At 43.0% G+C, this 21,953-nt stretch overlaps 1 protein-coding gene and 1 long non-coding RNA gene across 2 annotated transcripts in view; both read left to right on the forward strand.

The window, feature by feature from the left end:
* Positions 1-21,953, forward strand: part of PRKD1 (protein kinase D1) — a 106,427-nt gene that overhangs the window by 48,448 nt on the left and 36,026 nt on the right. Inside the window, exon 2 of the mRNA XM_080977847.1 lies at positions 13,683-13,821. Within this exon, the coding sequence (XP_080833973.1) occupies positions 13,683-13,821 (139 nt within the window). The remainder of the gene's footprint in view (positions 1-13,682; positions 13,822-21,953) is intronic.
* On the forward strand, positions 1,342-7,382 carry LOC308462530. Its single transcript, XR_013979198.1, has 2 exons — positions 1,342-5,216; positions 6,296-7,382. It is a non-coding gene; the product is annotated as an uncharacterized lncRNA (long non-coding RNA).

Below are 21,953 nucleotides of genomic sequence, written 5' to 3' on the forward strand. Positions count from 1 at the left end.
GGGAGCCAGTCCTGTTTACTCCACACATTGTAAAACGTTGGTTGTGTGAATCATTTCTGAGTCCCTACTGCTCACCTGATCTGGATGAACTCCCACTCCCAAGTGTAAGTAGGATGCCAATGGGAACTTTTTTTTAAAGCCTTCTCTCTCCCTCTCCCTCTCTCTCCTCACCCCCCCTCATTGTACCTCTAGCCCATCTTTCTAGCTTTACAGTGGTATCTCAGGTTAAGAACTTAATTCGTTCTGGAGGTCCATTCTTAACCTGAAACTGTTCTTAATCTGAGCTGCCACTTTAGCTAATGCGGCCTCCTGTTGCTGCCATCCCACCGTCGTGTGATTTCTGTTCCCATCCTGAAGCACAGTTCTTAACCCGAGGTACTACTTCTGGGTTAGTGGAGTCTGTAACCTGAAGCGTCTGTAACTCGAGGTACCACTGTATCTCTTTCCTGTAGAGATATCTTCTAAAACAGTCAGCTTTCCATAGACTCTGAACATGTTTAATGCACACTGAGATACCTTGGTTTTATTTCCCTGTCTTTCCCTTACTAAAGTTTTTTTAATGGAAAAACTCAACTAAACCTTGAAGTCTTAAATCTTATTTGATATACTTGCCACACTTTGGGGGGGGGGGGTGTTTGCGTATCTTGTAAGTTTTAAGCCAATATGCATTTGTTTGTTCTGTCCAATAAATAAAGTGTTTAATCTGCCAAAAAGCCTGGTTGGGCTGCCATGGCAACCAAACAATGATTGAAACTCAGCTGTCACAGTGACTTGTCTGGCTTGCATTTTACCGCTCTGAAGCTTTTATAGAAACGAGGCCTACGAAATGCTATAGGAATCTTCATGAATGAGAAGAGAAGACCTTTGTGTGGAAAAGAATGCACAGAAACAGTCTGAGAATGAAAACATGTCCTTGCCTTGCACCTTCAGACCATAGTGGCAAAAATAGATGTGTTTATTTCTAAACAGTTCCTGATGAGCCCGATGTGCACAAAGGAACCTTCATCACACCCAAAGGTGTTCAGAACCTTAACACAACAAATTCTGCATTGTTAATAGAACTGGGAGTGCCAATTTTATTTTGCACGCAGCTATTCTGGGTCTGCTCTTCTAAATGAACTTCATTGGCAGTAGATTTGAGACAACGAAAAGCAAGTATTTAACACAATGCATTTTTTAAAAATTCAGTGCCACAGTATGTGATAATGTCTATGGGTTTAGATGGCCTAAAGAGGAATTGGACAAATGCATGGATGGTAAGTCTACCCATCAGCCATGCCACTAAATATCACTTCAGGAGGGATTCCTGGGAAATATGTAGCTGACCACTGCTGGAAAGCGTGTTCTCCTTCATGGAGAGCACGTGTTGCGGTGGGGTCTGCTGAGCCACCCCTCTGTTACCAGGCAGGGTCTCTAAAGATGGCCTGGGGCAGTGATTGGTTCACTGGGTTGCTGGGGTAAAAGTTATGTTGCAATTTTGGTGGGAGGGGTAAAATGTTTAAATACTCTGCACGCAGCCTGGAGCTTTCTCTTTGCTGCGTGCAACGGATCACCTGGAGCACTTGGACCGTCTGGAGGACAGTGGAGCGATCTTCTCATTGTCTGGTTACATTTCTTTATTTTCCCCTTCTTTTTAATCTTCTCTAGTCCCTTAATTAATTTAATTCCCCCTTTTTTTTCTGTTTGATTTCCCACCCCACCCCTTACCCTGCCCTTTGGGAAGATTCTCCCTGTACCTGTGAGCACTGCCTGTGCATAATCCTCCTGGGCTTGCCTTTCCCAATAGGGAGAGAGCCCCCATTAGGGGCTTTCTTTTGCAAAAAGTTTTTCCCCATTTTCGCCTGTTTAATTGTGGGGCTAGCCAGGGCTGCTCCCAGCTTACCTGGAATCACTTTCATTTATAGTATCCCCATAGGTTGGCTTTATTTTGGGTGCGTGCAGTGCTGTTGGCCAAATTTTAATCTAGCCTTGGGCGGGAGCACTGTTTTGAGTTCCTTTAATATTGCAATGAGACAAAAAAGGCAGAGAGCAGAAGCAGGGAGGCCTGCACGGCCTGCACATATCATTCAGGCCTAAGCCTGCTACAGTTAGCAGTACAGTAAATTCCCAGCTTACCTGGAATCACTTTCGTTTATAGTATCCTCATAGGTTGGCTTTATTTTGGGTGATTGAAGTGCTGTTGGCCGAGTTTTAATTTAGCCTTGGGCGGGAGCACTATTTTGAGTTCCTTTAATATTGCAATGAGACAAAAAAGGCAGAGAGCAGAAGCAGGGAGGCCATCACGGCCTGCACGGCCTGCACATATCATTCAAGCCTAAGCCTGCTGCAGTTAGCAGTACAGTGAATTGTTAAGTTTCTGTAACATGTGACTCATTCTCTCTATAAGACTGTATCTGTTGTTTGCAGGCTCACTTGTTGCTAATGTATAGCTTAGGCAGACAGAGTGGAGCCAGAGGCTCTCTGTGCCTCCAATGAGCACTCTTTGTATGCTCTTTAACTATGCTGTTTCTGAACAAGTTTATTTTCTTCAAGTTTGTTTTTCCCTGATAGTGGCGACTGCCATTTTAGAGACAAGCCATTGTGGCTTAGTGGCTAGAGTACAGGACTAGGACCTGGGAGACAGGGTTCATATCCCTCACTTAGCCATTGTTATAACAAGGCAAAACAAGCTGCTCCTTTTGGACTATTTTGTTGCTGGGTAGTTTGGCCCATTTGTGATATTGCTCCCAAAGAGAACTTTGGGTTTCTTGAGGAGGTGCTTCCCTCTAAAGGGCAAGCAGGGGTACCTGGACAGGTGGTGGGCTGCCTCGAGTTTGTTATCTCATTGGAAACATTTATGTCTGGCCTAGCAGGTGATCCTAGGGCTTGGCACGCTTGGCCCTAGAATTTGATGGCCTCTGGCAGCGTTTCTGGCCTGAATAGCGTCCCCATGTGGTGCACAAAGCATTGGTTTCACTTGTTCCTCACATTGTTTAGGTTTTTTCTTTTCGCAGACTATGACAGGGCCTTTGCAGATGCCTCCAGAGCTTGCCTCTCCTGCAGAGGATGACTTGTTGATGCCCCAGGTGCCTTCTTCAGGAAGGAAGCGTCTTCAGAGGCAGGAAAAAGCATAGCAGGGATGATGCTTACACCTCCTTGCAGGTAAATCATCACTGGGCTCTGATGATGATTCAGACATCACCTTGGACCTCTCCAGGGGTCAGGGTGAGGCTGTTCCAGGTCTTTAGGGAGCATCCTGGATAGCTCAGCTGGTCAGCGTATGGTGCCGGTAATGCCTAGGTTGCAGGATTGGTCCCTGTATGGGACAGCTGCATGCTCCCTCATCACTTTACCCGGACACTGAGGTCCAGCGCCGAGGGCCTTTCTGGTGGTTCCCTCACTGTGAGAAGCCAAGTTACAGGGAACCAGGTGGAGGGCTTTCTCGGAAGTGGCACCTGCCCTGTGGTGCACCCTCCCGCCAGATGTCTACTACCAGACTTTTAGAAGACATCTAAGGCGGCCCTGTTTAGGGAAGCTTTTAATGTTTGATGCATTACTGTATTTTAATATTTTGTTGGAAGCTGCCCAGAGTGGCTGGGGAAGCCCAGCCAGATGGGCGGGGTACAAATAGATGATGATGATGATGATGATGATGATATTGTGGGAGAGTGGACTAGATGATCCTAGGAGTCCCTTCCAACCCCACTATTCTATAAGTGGTAATTCACTATGATGGGAATGTTAGACGCAGGGCTGCCATCATCCCCTTAGCTCGCTAGGATCGCAGGGATGGGGACATGTGGACCACTTGCGCAGCTCCACATTTCAAATGGAAATTCCCTGAGCAATAGAACCTGAAGCTGGTATGCAGGAAGCTGGCCCGGTGGCAGCTTTGTTGGGACTTCTTTAGGGTCTCTGGCCAGTGTTGGCCCTGTAAATTTACACATCATGGTGGCAACACAAGGCAGGGCTTCTTGCCCAAGCGGGGGCTGGCAAGCAATAACTCAATACCTCTCGCCCATATTTCCATAAAAATATCTCCCTTTAAAGCCTGGCTAGAAGGTTATCTAGATGCGTCAGTAGCTTTGTGCTTGTGGGAAGGGTTTTTCCCCAAGGTTTCGGGATTCCTCTGGCTTTTCAGCCAGTGGCTCAGAATACAGCAACTCAAAAGTCAGTTAGAGTCTGTGGTAGCCAGAAAGTCTGTGGTAGCCAGAAAGAAGGTTAGGAAGCAGCTTGCATTGGGACGTATGGTGGGATCCCCTTGATTCTCCTTCTAGTCCCGATTTTCATTTATCCCCATTGGGGATCGTCCCTAAGAAAGCCCCATATAATTCCATCTGATCCATATTTATCGCACCCCAAAGGCACCTCAGTGAATGATGCTATCCCTCCGGAATTGTTCCGTGAAATATGCATCTTTGGATCAGGCAGTTGAGCTTACCAACAAATTGGAGGAGGTGCCTTGTTGGCATTATGCGATATTGAATCGGCTGTTAGGCTGCTGCCGGTTCACCCTCAAGATTTTAAGTAGTTAGGCTTTAATTGGATGGTCCTTATATGGATAAGGCGATGCCAGTTGGTTGCTCAATAGGCTGTGCAGCACTTGAGTCCTTTAGCGCCTTTCTGGATTGAACATTGCGAGTCAAGACTCGTTTAACTGGGGGTATCGTTATGTGGATTATTTTACTGGCTGGTTCATGTGACACCAGCCTCTGCTTAGCTTACTAGATGCCCCTTTATTCCCTGAGGAGCTGGGTGTTCTGTTGGCAGTGGAGGACAGTGGCTCCTACTGCCCCTTTTAATGTATTTGGGGGCTAGCTGGATACCGTTGCTCAAACATCTGCTTGCCTGTGGAAAAGCTGTTTGCCTTGAAGGATGTTATTCTTGTAATACTTCCTCTGAAGCAAGTGTTGCTTTGTCAGATCCTATCATTCCTAGGTCAGTTAAATTTTGCATGCAGGGTGGTTGCTCCAGGCTGCCCCTTCCATTCCTGCTTGGCCAGGTGGTCTCATGGCCCGGTGTCCCTTCATCATCATGTACAGTGGCCTTGAGCCTGGCAGGGCAAGGCAATCACATGTAACCTAACTTTTCTTGAGTTTTCCTCATTGTAGTGTCAGCGCACATCTGGACTGAGGAGTTTAGGGACCGTCAGGTCTGTCTTGGTCTGATAACCAGGCAGTGTGAGAGTCCTGGCAAAATGGTCTTCATGCTCTGGCAGAGTCTTCGCACTGCTTAAGGTTTAATATTGCGTTTCTGCTCACTTTATTTCGGGATCATCTAATATTTTTGCTGTGGCTCTATCCCGTTTTTTCAGTTGGAGAGCTTCAGATCCTGGGCTCTGGACACCCAGCTATTTTTCTGGAGCTCCTGTGGCACTTGGCAACAATTAATAATTATGAGGAATAGTAGCTTACGTTTCCCCATCCGCTTTCAGGTCTTATGAGAAGGCCTGGACTGATTTCTTAAAATTTAGCTGGTAGTCCTCGGCCATTCAGAGGAACCTGCCCCCATCCTCTGAGCAGGACCTGCAGTAATTCGCCCACCTGCTGCAGATAGGATGCAGTGTTAAAACTATCAGAATTCAGTCCGCTGCAATGTCTGCTAGAGTAAAGCTTTAATTTTCAGAGACCCTTCTAAAAGTGTGTCATGTGCAGGGTCTCGGAAGGTTGGAATAGGCTCTGACCTTCACAGGACAGCAGGCAGGAAGCCGGTCAATCTTTGACCTATGCAGTATCTGCAACAAGTTGAGACTTGTTGGCTGGTTCAAGATCAAGACGAGACTTATTTCAGTATTCCATTGTAATTTTGGTGTACTGAGGGTTGGGGAAATTGTGTTGGAGCCAGCACGGGGCTGAGAGTTTGGAGGCTTATTGCCTCAGGACTTTTCCTTATCTGCTTTGGAGCTTGTCATAAGTGTCTGGAGCTCTAAGTCAGACCTAGTGAGCAGGGTTGCCACCATCAGGCTTCCAGTCACAGGTGAGGTGGGCCCTTGCCCTGTTATTGGATACCGGAAATATTTGGCTTTTCGTTCCCCTGGGGGCTGGCTCGATCCTAGTGCACAGAAATGGGTTCCGGTTCGACAGGCATCTAATTGCTCACGTCGTGCGCCAGTTATTGCAGCCTGCGGCTTGCCTACCGCTGAACACGCCTCATTCCTTCCAAATAGGTGCTGCTGCAAGGGCTGCGCATTGGGGCCTGTTAGTAGACAGGATTGTGAATACGGGTCATTGGAAGTCTGACGCTGACAAAGGTTATGTCAGGAAGCATCGCCAATGATGCCTGTGCTGATGCCTGTCTGTTATTCCTTTTTTCATAGGAGCAGCTGTGCGCATTTGGATTGTCGGCCACAGCATCATGCACTGAGCTGGCAAGCACCCTGACGAGTCTGGACTGGGGGCGCCATCTCGGCCTTCCTGCCCATGTTTCTAGCTCCAGTCCGCATCTGGATTGTGGGGCACAGCATCGTTTACTGGGCTGGCATCAGAGCTAGGCAGTCTGGAAGGGGACTGGGTCTTGGCCTCCCGCAGCATGTGCAGGTGTTGTGGATGTCCAGGCGCAGAATGCAGTGGAGCGAATTCATCCCGCTAATTAAGCAGAGGGTGCTTTCGGATGGCCCCCCCCATGGCAATTGTGGTTCAGCTGGGGGGGAACGATGTGGCAACTTATGATTGCTTTACTTTGCGCTCCACGATTCAGAGAGACTTGGGTGAATTGGTGACCTTAATACCCACAGTTAAAATATTTTGGTCACAATTGCTGCAAAGGCGCAATTGGCACGGCATTTCTCGACCTGAGGCTGCTGAAAGGGCCAGGAAGCGCATTAATTCTGCAGTGTGTAAGAAGGTGGTGGATTTGGGTGGATTGGTTATTTCCCGCCTGGATATTACCTTCAAGGCTCTGGCCCTTTACCGCAATGATGGAGTACATCTCTCTGTACTGGGGAATGATGTTTGGTTGGATGCGGTAACTGCAAGGTTGAAGGTTGGGTTGGGATTGTGAGTGGTTGGCGGCGAGCGTAAAGGGCTCGATTGGCGGTTAGGCATTGGTTATAAATTGGTGGAGGAGGGGTTAGGATAGGCTGGGCCTGCCCCTCCATGGTTGCTGCGGAAAGGGAATTCCGTTAAAGGAATCCTGGGGCTTGCCATCTTTTCGTCCAATCCCTGGAATGGGACTAGGGCCGGCAAGCCTTCGGGGAGCATGCGGATGAGAATTGAGGGTCTGTGACCCAGCTCCATTTCTCTCCGACTTGCTTTCCCCCGCACTGTCTTTCGGTGGTGCCCGGAAGTCAGTTCTGTCCCCAGGCGGGGGGACAGATAGTCTTAACCAATGCCTAAACAACCACTCACGGTTTTGTATTTAAATAAAGTTGTGGCCAAAATTATGCCAAAAACCTTAAACAAAAATTAAGTGTGCGTTGTGAGTTATTTGGGGGGTGGCTTGGGGACCTCGACACGCAAACAGGATTCTGTAGTAGCTAGTCTTTTTCATCTGATCCTCTTGGGCTGCATTTATTTATTTTTTAAAACCATGAGTGGGCAATTTTGTTTCTGTTGAAGGTCTCATACATTTGAGGATAATCTGTTGGGGGCTGTATGTTGGTGGTGAGTGGAGACAAAAGTGTTCTGGATTAATTAAGAGGGAATGAAGACCACCCTGCTGCATTTTTCACCATGGCTACTTCAAATTACAATTCACTATCTACTCAGAAGTAAGCCCCATTGAGTTCCTTTCTGACTTTTGTATGCTATACATGCACACACAGAGCACAGAAGCCTGCTGTTTTGTTCTTGGCCAGAAGCCTCCTAATTTGTTCTCAGACAGCTGGGGGAAAGCTGCTTTTACCTGAGCAGTTCAACCAGGAAAATATGTGTTTAAAAAATCAGTTTATTTTTATTAAATAAAACATTGCCCCTTCCAGTTGTTCTGTAACTACATAGAAAGAGGTTGGGGGAGGAGAGAATAGTTTTAAAAGCCGGCAAATAACAAGGAGGAAACTAATGAAATGAATTTATGGATTAGAAGAATGGGGCAGCTTCAGAAAGCATTGAGTATTGAAGGTTACCCACCTGTATCTTAAGGGAACAATGTCATCTCTAATTTGTTTACATGGGCAGGTAACATCCATCAAAATATGGGGGCAGAAGAAGACTGTATGTGTGTGCTTGTAAAGACACAGGGCAGTGTTAACCTAATGAACCCCATCAGCGGAAGCCCTTGTAGAAGGGGAAGCAGGTCAGAAATTAAGGCTTCTGATATTTATGTGGGTTACACAGTGTTCTCCAGAATTTCACAGAAGCCATAGAATTACTGTCAAAACATAGTTATGGTAAAGTAAAGTTATGGAAGGATACTCTAGTATGCAAAGGGAAGTATGTGTGGTCTGGAGTAAAAGTTAATATTTGGAACTACTAATACTACTGAGATAGAGGAATTGTGATTGGAGTTCAATCTTGCAAGTTCAGCAGTGTTATTAGCTTGCATAGTTTTCAGAAGCTTTCTTGCCAACACCTTCAATTTGACATTGTCTTCTTCCCTTAAATATGCAGAGACCCCTTCCTCCTTTCTCGCAATGGAGATTAAAAAACATGAGAATATGGAGAGGGGGAGGGAGACACTAATGGCAAACGAAATGAGTGGCAAAAAAGCCCCAAACAAGAGAATCAAAATAGATCAGCAGCAGCAAGAGAAAAGAGAGGAGTCCTTAATCATTTTGTAAAGGAGGACAAAGAGAAGCCCTTCTAAATGGCAACAGGGGAGTCAAAGCATCAGGATGAGAAATAGCAGAAGGTAGCAGAGGTTTGGTAAGACGACTAGCATTTGACGAATAGCAAGAGGAAGAAATAAAAATAGATAAGGGAAAGGAACAAGAAGGAACTTAAAATGTGTAGTTTAATCTTAATATTGATAATGGAAGAAACCAGGGAAAGCTGAGGCTATGTACAAACTACAGTGGTACCTCGGGTTACAGACGCTTCAGGTTACAGACGCTTCGGGTTACAAACTCCACTAACCAGGAAGTGGTTGCTCCAGGTTAAGAACATTGCCTCAGGATAAGAACGGAAATCGTGCACCAGCAGTGCAGTGGCAGCAGGAGGCCCCATTAGCAAAAGTGTGCCTCAGGTTAAGAACCGTTTCAGGTTAAGAACAGACCTCTGGAATGAATTAAGTTCTTAACCCGAGGTACCACTGTATACCTTAAGACACATTCTTTCTCTCAGAGGATTATGGGCACTGTAGTTTGTTAAGACTTGTGAGTAATCTGGGAGTAAGCTGTATTGAATTTAATGGGACTTATGAGTAGGTATGGTTGGGATTGCTACTTTAGTCTCATAAAGTTTAAAAGGGGCTTACTTCCAGTTAAGTGTGTACAGGATTGTATCCTTAAACTGAAAAGCAGGAAAATTGTAAAGTAAAATATATCATGGCAATCATCGTGGGATGGAATGAGCCTCTGAATAAGGGTGTTTATACAATCAGTAGATAAGAAAGGATTTGTTTTTAAAATATGTAGATATAATTGATAAGAGCAGTTTTGTGAAGTGAAAAGTGAGACGGAATCCAAGTTTTTGCAGTGAATAAAGAAGAATTGTGATTTGTAAGGAAGGGAAAAACAAATGTGAAATTAAAAGCTTAGGGGGCAAGACAATAAGCACTCTTCTGGTTGAGACAATGATGTGATGTGCGAGGCTATGAAGGCAGTTGAAAATATCAGTAAGACTAGAGGGAGGGAAAGATAGAGCTGGAACACCATCAGCTTAACAATAGTACTGCAAGTCGAAAGAAGATATCAGACTTCCAGTGCAGGAGTTTAAAGTGTGTGAAAGGAAGTGGGTAAAGAATTGACATACGCACCCTGCCCGAAAGCCTGCAAAAGAAGGAGAAAGCAAGGAAAACAGAAACCTTACTCCTTTTTTTTCTTTAAGCAACAACTCAGCACTACAACATCTTAAGGAATGAAGTGAATTATGAAGCAGGTTCCTGTGAGAAAACAATAGCAGCAGAAGTCTGAGGTAAAAGAGAGGTGACAAATCTTGTTTAAAAAGGAACATAAACTTAAGTAAGAAAACAAAAAAGAAGCGCATAAATACTGAGAGCAACATCACTGGTTAGCTGAAGTAATAGATAGGAAAGTAGTAAAATCTAAGAGTGGTTTTCAGTTCCCTGTTTCAGTTTTGAAGAGCAAGGACACCTGAGAATCATAGTGCACCTCTGTGTCTCCTTCAACATGGATACTCATACTTATTCCCCTCCTCCTTTTTTTTTTTTTGGTAAGAAAAGCTTGTTGGTGGTTAGATTCCTCAGTGTTTTCTTTGGGTATTTTCCAAATAGTGAGTAAACTTGTTTACCTGAAGTGTTTGGAAAAGCTGACTTTATATTAGCAGCAATGTTTATTTTAGGGAAACGGCTTTTCCTAAGTGCTTGTTGGAGCAATTTACAATCTTGGCAGGTATTATGGTGAGAAAGACTGAGAAGCAAACTGGAGCTGGGCAGACTTGCTTGCTTTTTGTTGTTATTTTGAAACAAGATTTTAGAAGGCACATAAAAGTTCTTCTGGCTCTTATTTTAAAACTTTTAGGCTATTTTTTTTCTGTCTGCAGGTGATTGACTACTCTGTACCTTTTTTGTGATGTGTATGAACTACAAATGTAGCTATTGAATTTTATTTATATATCTGTTCTTTGCTTGCATGCGTATATAAATCACAATCCTGGGTTCATGTTCAAAATTGCAAGTCTATCAATTTGAAATCTTTGATTTGTATGTGAAAAATCTCATTGCAGTTGTACCTTGGAAATCAAACAGAATCCGTTCCGGAAGTCTGTTTGACTTCCAAAACGTTTGAGTTCCAAAGTGCAGCTTCTGATTGGCTGCTGGATCTTTCTGCAACCAATCAGAAGCCCCGCCGGACGTTCTGCTTCCAAAAGAACGTTAGAAAACCGGAACACTCCCAGTTTTAGATCGTCCGGGAGCCAGAATGTTCGACTCCCAAGGAGTTTGGGAGCCGAGGTACGACTGTATATTACTGAACGTCATATCATAATGCAGGAAATTGCAATTTATATGTACTTTGAATGCCTTTGCTTTGCAAACATCAAGAGGAAGAACAGTTGTTAGTCTGCTACAGCAAACACCAAGAGCTCAAAAGCTGTGAGCGGAATTCCACTCATGAAACAGAATGCCCTTCACTCTCTTGTACAGAAGAGGGAGGGATGATGACCCCATTGCCTCCATCTCCCCTCCCCTCCCCCCTCCCCTGTTCCAGAGGGTTGGGTATTCACAGCAGTGCGGGAGGATGCAGGGTAGAGTGGGGATGTAGGGGGAATGGAAAAATCAGCAAGTTACCCCCCTCTTTCTTTTCATATATGCTTGTACACAACTGAAGCCTTTTGTCTGCTTATGTACTTTCTTGTGTTGTGAAACAGTATCACACACATACAGCATAACAGTGCAGAAAACACTATGTTAGTGTACCCTTTCACATATTCAGTAAAGTATCATCCACATTAGGGTTAGAGCACAAATGGGGCAAAAAATTGTGTTGTCGCCAAGGCAGTTTCTGGGAGGGGTTGAGGCAAATGCCCATTGGTCTGAAATTTTGGGCTCCGAAAGGTGTTTTGATCCCTGCAAATTTCATCCACTTCTGCAAAAAATGCATACGTTTGTTAGTTTCCCTATTCTACTCATTGAGGAAACTTATTCAAGCCTTTGATAAGTGAACTAAAGGAAAGTGCTACTTGGGATTTAAACTAAAGCAACCTACTACCATTTAAGCTGGTTACAAACTTCCCCTTCTTACAGACCTTATATGGATCTATAGGGTGATATCCAATAAACACAAGGATTTCCGTTTGTGCAATGGGAATTCTTCCTTCTACTCTCCTTGTGTGTATCCCATGCCCACCCCAAAACTGCTCCAGAGGTTGAGGTAACCCCCAAAACAGATTTGGGGAGAATCATAGAATCATAGAATCCTAGAGTTGGAAGAGACCACAAGGGCCATCGAGTCCAACCCCCTGCCAAGCAGGAAACACCATCAGAGCACTCCTGACATATGGTTGTCAAGCCTCTGCTTAAAGACCTCCAAAGAAGGAGACTCCACCACACTCCTTGGCAGCAAATTCCACTGTCGAACAGCTCTTACTGTCAGGAAGTTCTTCCTAATGTTTAGGTGGAATCTTCTTTCTTGTAGTTTGGATCCATTGCTCCGTGTCCGCTTCTCTGGAGCAGCAGAAAACAACCTTTCTCCCTCCTCTATGTGACATCCTTTTATATATTTGAACATGGCTATCATATCACCCCTTAACCTCCTCTTCTCCAGGCTAAACATGCCCAGCTCTCTTAGCCGTTCCTCATAAGGCATCATTTCCAGGCCTTTGACCATTTTGGTTGCCCTCCTCTGGACACGTTCCAGTTTGTCAGTGTCCTTCTTGAACTGTGGTGCCCAGAACTGGACACAGTACTCCAGGTGAGGTCTGACCAGAGCAGAATACAGTGGCACTATTACTTCCCTTGATCTAGATGCTATACTCCTATTGATGCAGCCCAGAATTGCATTGGCTTTTTTAGCTGCCGCGTCACACTGTTGGCTCATGTCAAGTTTGTGGTCAACCAAGACTCCTAGATCCTTTTCACATGTACTGCTCTCAAGCCAGGTGTCACCCATCTTGTATTTGTGCCTCTCATTTTTTTTGCCCAAGTGCAATACTTTACATTTCTCCCTGTTAAAATTCATCTTGTTTGTTTTGGCCCAGTTCTCTAATCTGTCAAGGTCGTTTTGAAGTGTGATCCTGTCCTCTGGGGTGTTAGCCACCCCTCCCAATTTGGTGTCATCTGCAAATTTGATCAGGATGCCCTTGAGTCCATCATCCAAGTCGTTGATAAAGATGTTGAATAAGACGGGGCCCAAGACAGAACTCTGTGGCACCCCACTAGTCACTCTTCTCCAGGATGAAGAGGAACCATTGATGAGCACCCTTTGGGTTTGGTCAGTCAGCCAGTTACAAATCCACTGAGTGGTAGCATAGTCAAGACCACATTTTACCAGCTTCTTTACAAGGATATCATGGGGCACCTTGTCAAATGCCTTGCTGAAATCAAGGTAGGCTACATCCACTGCGTTCCCTTCATCTACCAGGCTTGTAATTCTGTCAAAAAACGAGATCAGGTTAGTCTGGCATGACTTATTTTTCAGAAATCCATGCTGACTATTGGTGATCACAGCATTCCTTTCTAGGTGCTCACAGACTGTTTGCTTAATGATCTGCTCCAGAATCTTCCCTGGTATTGATGTCAGACTGACTGGGCGGAGAGTGGGGAAAGTTCTGTTGTACAAGAAAAACACATTCACTGATGAAATGAGTAAATTGGATACTGCCTATAATAAATCAAAAACAAATAAACCAATAAACCAATTCTTGTATTTCTATAGAAAGTTTAAATGTTAATTTTGAAAAGACTGTGTTTTCAGAATCACCATATAAGAATCGCACTTTGCAAATCTAAAATGGAATGTATAAGCAATATCGTCTCTACTCTTGCAGAAAAGGGCTGCTGGTATTATGATTTGTGGTTTCTTTCTCAGGAATTTCAGTTAGCACCTCAGCCAACATTGTTTTCCCCTTATTGTACTGATTCAAACTAACCAAAGAATGCTTACATACTACTTGTCACTGAAACAAATTCTCAATTTTATTCATTTTCAGTTTCCTGAATGTGGCTTTTATGGAATGTATGATAAAATTCTACTTTTTCGCCATGACCCTACCACTGAAAATATTCTCCAGTTGGTGAAGTCAGCTACTGATATCCAAGAAGGTGACCTTGTTGAAGTTGTCTTATCTGGTAAAAATAATATTTTTATGCTTTATACTTTATGTATTTTATAATTGCTTCAGTGTGGGAATCGGTAACAGTCCCGCTTAATTTGGTAATAGTTCTGACCACCAAGCCTGTCTCCTGACTCCACCAGCAGTTTGTCAGATTTTTTTTAGAACTTAAGAACAAAGAATAACTCTGGATCAAGCCAGTCCAGTATCCTGTTTCCAACTTCCAGGAACCCAACAAGGTTACCTTGTTTTAAACAGCAGGCAAAAGCCTTCCTTTTTACCTGGGCTTTTGGCCCTTAGTTTGAAGGGTTTTTAAGTATTCACAGCTTCTTTTGGCATGACATGTCTTTATTTGTGCAGATGATGTGGTGTTAAGGTTTTTATTGATTGTGTTTATTGTAATTGGTTTTAGTATCTCTACTGTGATTGTAAGTCACATGGAGTTATTTTTAATTAGTAAAGCAATTGATAAATGTTATTAATCATCATAATCATCAAAAGAATCTTCACTTCTTTTAGAAAACAATAGCCAGTCAAGTTAGAGTGATAAAAAGGTTAGGCAGACATGCCTCTTTATTTACCCTGTAAATTGCCTTCACAATGTATCAGGGGTCAGCAAACTTTTTCAGCAGGGGGCCGGTCCACTGTCCCTCAGACCTTGTGGGGGGCCAGACTATTTTTTGGGGGGGGGGGCGGAATGAATGAATTCCTATGCTCCACAAATAACCCAGAGATGCATTTTAAATAAAAGCCCACATTCTACTCATGTAAAAACACATTGATTCCTGGACTTCCCGCAGGCTGGATTTAGAAGGTGATTGGGCTGCATCTGGCCCCCAGGCCTTAGTTTGCCAACCCATGCAACGTATCATTGATTTGTATGCACCATAAGCATGTAAAACAAAGTACTGTACTGTATTTTTCCATGTATTGGACGAGGTTTTTAAACTCAAAAACAACGTCAAAAAACTGGGGTCGTCGAATACATGGATAGTGGCATGGGGGGGGGAGCGGCGCTCTGCCAGCCAGTTCGTTGGCGGGAATGCGGCTTCCCCCAATGCTGCAGCGAGTGGGGAGCGATCTGGGGGGTGTTTCCTGCTTGCAGCTGTGTGTGTGTGTGTGTGGAGAAGCTGCACACCTCTAGCCAGCTCGTTGGCAGGAGTGCAACCTCCCCCGATGCCGATGCATGTGGCGGGTGCTCCCTGGGTCATTTCCCACATGCAGCGGTGGCGGCGGCATCGGGGAGGTTGCACTCCCATGGGACTGCAAATTCCCCCAATGCCGCTGCACGCAGTGGGCACTCCCTGGATTATTTCCCCTGCACGGCGGCATGAGAGGAAGTTGCGTCGGATGGCTGGCGGGAGCTCAACTTCCCTCAATGCCACTGCGTGTGGGAAATGATTTAGGGAGTGTTTCCTGCCCCCAGCTGCATGGGGGCGGAGAGAGGAACAACAACTTTGGGCCATCTCCCATCATTTCCTAAAATTGAGTCCTAAAATTGTGTGTGGGGGGGGGGGTTATAGACAGAAAAGTATGGTATATATTTAGGGCCCATCCATGCTATACATTTAAAGCAGTCTGTGGCGGACCCTCAGATCTCAAATTTGAGTGGCACTCTGTGCGACAGCAAGATTTGGCGCCCCCTGCTTCTCAACACTCCATTCTAATAATAGTTGCAACATCCCCTGTGGCACTCCCAAGGTTCCCTGCCCCTCAATCCACCTCTGAGGTAGTATTATATCACTTTAAACAGACTTGGCTTCCCCCAATCATCCTCGGAACTGTAGTTTGTTAAGTGTACTGAGATTTGTTAGGAAACACCTTTTCCCCTCAGAGCTACAATTCCTGAGAAGGGATTGATGGCTAAACCACTCTAGGAATTGTGGCTCTGTGAGTGGAATAGGGATCTCGTAAGAACTCTCAGCACTATTAACAAACTACAGTGTATAGGATTATTTGGGGAAAGCCGCCACTGTTTAAAGTGGTATGATACTGCTCTAGATGTATACTGTAGATGGGGCTTTTCCCTCTTTTTTAGGTAAAGAGTTGAAGATAAAGAAAGAAAATAGAGATTTTAGACGTTAACATTTGTAAGTTCTCTAAATCTTACTGAATCTAAACTTTATTGAAATAGGAAATTCCATTGAGTTGACCTGCAGAAATAAAATCATACTTGTTAACCTTGCAAACCAAGTTGCAATATATAAGATACTGTAACATTCTCTTAGAGTTACAAGAAGGCCAACTGCCAGGCATTTGCTAAAGGATCACAAACTTTAAGCACATGGCTTGGAAACATCAAATCCAAACTTTCCTTTTGTTCAGTTATAGCAAATTTATCCTTTTTGTTCCAAGAAATGGCTTGTTCCTTTGGCAATATGCTGCCTGTCCTGTTTCTTTTACCATATTGCCACAATACATAAAGATTTCTATTTGGCACATGGGTATTTCTCCTTTGACATGCAGACAACATTTTTTCATTCTACTGAAATTACAAAAGCAGCTGTATGATGATGATGATGGTGATGATTTAAATGTGCCTGCACAGTCCTGTACAAATATAAAGGCGGACTGCTTACCAACAGCAGAGGGAAGTATAAGGACTTTATTGTACGTTCATTATACAGTAGACTAAATTTTATGTTCATCATTCTTTAGGAATGCCAAATTTTGTCAGAATGACAAAAATATTGACTTTTTTGTACTCTAATTATTAGTGGATCCTGATGTAATAAGAGGGTTTTTACTGACCTGGTTCACACATAACACTAAACCATGGTTGGTTATACATTACATATTGGCTTAACTATGGTTTGTTTACTGCCCACTAACCACAAGCTAAAACCATTGTTTGTTGTTGGCTTATAAACCTTGGTTGGTTTTAGATATGACTTTCACCAAACTATGAAGGCATGAGTCAAGAGCAATTGGGGGAGAGAGAAACAACCCTAAATGCTGGAGAAACAAAACATGGTTTGTTTGTCTGTGGGATAGTTCGTAGTGTGTTCAACAAACTATAGCTTCAGCCAACTTAGTGTTATGTATTTGGCTACGCAAAATTATTTACTAGCACAAATGCAACAAAGCGTCTTCTTTAATCATGCATACTCCTACCCTGGTTCTTCTCCAGTCCAGCATAAATTTCCCCTCTCTGTCACAGCTATCATTAAGTATTACTTGGACATCAATGTCAGCAAATGTTGGCCTTAACCTCCCACTTGAGATGAGTGTTCGGACACCCCCCCCCATACATTGCTGGCACCCCTCCAGGCCTATGGATGGGTATGCTGGCTATAAATTTGGCAGCCATGTGAAGTGGCCCTATGTATGTGCATGTTTAGGGCTCCTTCGTGATGGGAGAGGAATCCTGGGAGAACCAGGGTTTTACCTCACATGGAAAAGCCTTTTTCAACTTTTTTGTGTATAGCCTTTTCAAGGGGTGGGAAGTGTGACTAGCTGGCACTATCTCTTCACACATCAAAAGAACAAAGCAGGGAGTTCAAGTGATCTCACATGTTACCTACTGTTGTCTTACCGCAATGGTTGTGAGTTGTGTAGGGACTTAGTGAAATGCCAAGAAGTGCCTCCTTATCCCCTACATAACTCAAACTCTTTGTAGTAGCACAATGAGAAGGGCCCTGCTAGCTGACTTCAAGGTCTGGGCTTGCTCATAAGCATAGAAACATTCCAATAGATACCTAAGTATCATGTTTTTCAAGGCTTTATATCTTAGCAACAACCCATTTGGGCCAGGTAACATACAGTCAGTCAGCCTCCAATGACGGAGATGGATCATTGTAAATTTACCAAATACTACAGGTGGAGTCGTTGGGATGCGGATGGCGCTGTGGGTTAAACCGCAGAGCTTAGGGCTTGCCGATCAGAAGGTCGGCGGTTCGAATCCCCATGACGGGGTGAGCTCCCGTTGCTCGGTCCCTGCTCCTGCCAACCTAGCAGTTCGAAAGCACATCAAAGTGCAAGTAGATAAATAGGTACCGCTCCGGCGGGAAGATAAATGGCGTTTCCATGTGCTGCTCTGGTTCGCCAGAAGTGGCTTAGTCATGCTGGCCACATGACCCTGGAAGCTGTACGCCGGCTCCCTCGGCCAATAAAGCGAGATGAGTGCCACAACCCCAGAGTCGGTCACGACTAGACCTAGTGGTCAGGGGTCCCTTTACCTTTTTTACAGGTGGAGTCACTTACAATTAGAGTTCTGAGAGTCCTGGTCTACGTGTTTAGTTATTGGTGTTAGTCTAGTTTCCCTTCTCTCTCTTTCTCTTCTCTCTCTGTTATTCCCTTTGCTGAAATTTAAATTGTAAGTTTCTTGGGGCAGGGATCAGCCCTTTTTTTTTTTCTAACTCCGAAACATGCCATATGTGATGATAACAGTACATAAGTAAACAAATCTCAAATATTTTATGATGCAGCAGAGAGAGAAAATCAAAATCTAAATGAGAAAGAAAAGTTGTTTTCTTTTAAATGTTCACTTTCTTAATGTAAAGATTTTTACCTTTTGCATTTGCTTCCAAATATCTATTATGTATAAGTTGTACATCTTAAATTTGTCAGGTTCCACAGTAATTTTTTTTAGGAGTAAACAAAAAGCACAATAAATAAATTTTACTGAAGCTGGATTGGAAGTCGTCTGTTTCCTCACACATTTCAGGTCTTTTTGGTTCAGAAAAAGAACAGTGCCTCTAAAATAATGTACTATAGATTTGAATAGGCAGTCATTTTGAGGTGATCTGTCTTCTCTGGCATGTAAAATTACAGGGTTCTTATGTAATGAAAAAGTAATATGCTTGGAAGAGTTTTCACAAGTTTCTTATGTGAAACACTAATAGATTAAAACTTGCATTAAAAAACTAGGTTGACACTGTGCCTGCCAGCCAAATTCATAGCATAATTTCATCAAAAGAAATGAAAACTATTATAGTATGATTTTACCGAAAATATTAAATTTTATACCACGACTGATACAACAATAAGATTGTCCAAATTTTGTCCTTGAAGGCACATGGAAATCATTGCATATTGCTTTAGTATAATCAGAGAGAAAATGGGATTTTTAATACAGTTTTTTTTTCTTTAGAAGGGAAGCTAGCGAGATGTTATTGAGCTTTCACACAGAATTTCATGAGGTGTTTTTTTCACCCATTGATAGCAAATGTAATTGAGTTTTATTTAAGTTCTTTTCTATATCTGAATGCCACATTGGATCATATGAAAGAACACTGCCCTAATACATGCCTTGCTAGTAAGTAGAAATACGGAATTGTTCATGGTGTAGTTACCTAATGAGCAAAGTTGATTTATGATATGAGAACATGAAGTGAAAAATAATATCCGGTGGCCTTTTGGAGTTAGCAAGAAATTTCCTTATCAACTGCTTCTGTGAATCAAGCTGCTAGATATACTTGTAGTTTCATATTTGAAGACCCCTCTCCCATTTCAACAGCTCTGTTAGCAACATGGGGCTCCCTTATGTTGTTTCATAGTATCTAAAAGAAAAACTATTATTTTAAAAGAAAAATGCTTCTTCTGTACATTCCTAGGAATGTAGCAGTAATTACTACAATTGATGGAGGAAATGTGAAATTAAGCATAAAATTCACATTCTGACTCAAAGGGGAGAAGTTGCCTTTCTTTGCAGGATGCATGTTTTTTTTTTTAAGAGAACAAAAACCAGCCATTTTGAATGAAAATAATTCCATACATATAGTTCTGTGAGTCATATTTGTGTCAAGCTTCTATGAATCAGTGTAAAGTCAGACTGGTAGATAATTGTATGATGTCATTTTTTCTGGTTAAAAATGATTTGAAAAGATTGTTTTATGGAAAAATATAAAATTTACAGCATAAGTTAAAAGAAAAAATATTTTGTCTTTTGGAGTATCATGAGATGAGTTGATTTTTTTTCTTGTTAACCACTTAGAAGTTTTACTGCAGTATAGTTTATAAATTTAGAAGAGTAACTTTTGTCTTCATCTTTGAGTTTCATTCAACTGAAACTTCTTAATATATATCTGTTGAGTTCTAACAACTCCCAAGCTTTTTGGAGAGAGGTGATCCTGTTGACTTTGCCTGTCAACTTCCTTTTTACCAACCCCCCCAGATTTTTGAAAAGTTTCCTCTTTTGAAGTAAATGTGATTGTATTGGGCATAAAGTGGAACAGAGCTATCATCCACCTAGTCAAAACACTCAGGGAGATCTTGGGATGAAGAGTGAAATCAAGGAAGCATTCCAAAGAGGAAATGTTGTAATAATAAGGGGTGACACAGATTGGCTACAAAAAAAGGAAAATTTCTAGATACTCTGAATGATTGTGCCCTAGAAAAATTGGTCATGAAACCAACCAGTGGGACAGCAATTCTGGACTTAAATAATGGATGGCCCCCAGGACCTGGCGTGAGATGAACCAATTGGGAACAGTGACCATAGTGCTATTAAATTAAATATACATGGAAACAGCAAATTGCTCAGAAAGTCCATTATAACAGTGGTGTCATTTAAGACTAAAGCATTTCAGTCTGCCCAGCTTGGCTCAGAGGCTTCTAGAATTAGCATAGATCAGGGAACCTTTCACCCACCTCATTACCAGCTGTTAAGCAGGCTTATTGGAACTGTTGGGAGTTGTAGTTCAGCAACATCTGGAGGGCCAAAGGTTCCACACACCACCATTAGTGCATAAAAACGTATATACAGTGTCTCTCTTCATGACATTTGCTTTTTTGGACTTCGTTTTGGCATCTCTGAATTACTGTCCTGTGCTCCTGCACTCACAACCCCAACTCTACTCCCCCCCTGTTGACCCCCCCCCCAAATTTTGTTTCAGCTCCTGTCAGCTTTCACCTCACAATCTTATTAAAAGTTATTAAAGGGTTTTCGAAGAGCTGCTAGAGTACTTGAACTCCCGTGATGCCCTTCCGATGTTGTTGGGCTTCAGTTCCCATCATCCCCAATCAGCAAGGCCAAAAGTTAGGGATGATAGGAGCTGTGGGCCAGCATCTGGGGGTGGGGGGCAGCAGTCTGGCAATTCATGACACCATTGTATAGCCCAGGAATATATGACTCAGTATGTCTTGCTGTTTGCCTTTTTCATGCCTTTTGGAACAGAACAATGGACTAGGAATTGACCAAACCACAGAGAAACAAGAATAAACATGGTGGGTGTATTTTATTTGGCAAGTCTGCATTTGAAAATATTTTAATCCAAGACTAAGAGGCTAGATATATAGGAAGAAGGGATAATATATTTAATGTTTCGCAGTTACTTTGTAAAACTAGTACAATGGTACCTCAGGTTAAGAACTTAATTTGTTCTGGAGGTCCGTTCTTAACCTGAAACTATTCTTAACCTGAGGTACCACTTTAGCTAACGAGGCCTCCCACTGCCGCCGCGCAGCCGCCACGTGATTTCTGTTCTCATCCTGAAGCAAAGTTCTTAACCCGAGGTACTATTTCTTTTTTTTAAGAATAATTTTTTATTAACCGACCAATCGCATCAAATCAAACCAAATTACATAAATTCCAAATTACACAGCCAAATTTTATATTTTTGTTGGGGGTACCCATATTTCAAGTTCTGAAGGGGGTCCTATCAACTTCTTGCTTCTTACTGCTGTTTTAATGTCCACAAATCTAACCTTATGGTGTTCACAGTACTATCCAGTCCTTTCTTCTTGTTTTTCCACATCTCTTGTTGTTATTTTCATATATTTTTCCTTTCTCTTTGTGACCTCTGATAGTCTCCACAAGCTGGTTAGACAGTTTGTAATCCTGCGTGGATATTTTTTTTTTTATTATCCAGTAGCCATATCCAGACGTTTTCCATGTAACATCACTTCCATACATCAAAACAGTCTTAGCGTCATTAATCTTCACCAATCTGTCTCCTTTCTCAAAACCTCTGAGGAGATGCAGGAATGCAGTCTGAAAACAAGTCCGTTCCTTCTCTCGGCTATAAATCCTTTGGCAAGATGGCGACTCCGAATTAATTGCTGCGCCATTCCAAAAGCTCTTATTGCTTCTCGATCTCCATAAAGCATACTTTTGGTTAAAGTTTATCTCCACACAGACCTTAATCATCCTGCTTGGGTCAGTTCAACCGACGATTCTAATGAGAAGGGGTTCGTGTAAATCACATA

Source organism: Podarcis pityusensis, assembly GCF_964106645.2.
Source record: "Podarcis pityusensis genome assembly, chromosome: 1".
Lineage (NCBI taxonomy): Eukaryota > Metazoa > Chordata > Lepidosauria > Squamata > Lacertidae > Podarcis > Podarcis pityusensis.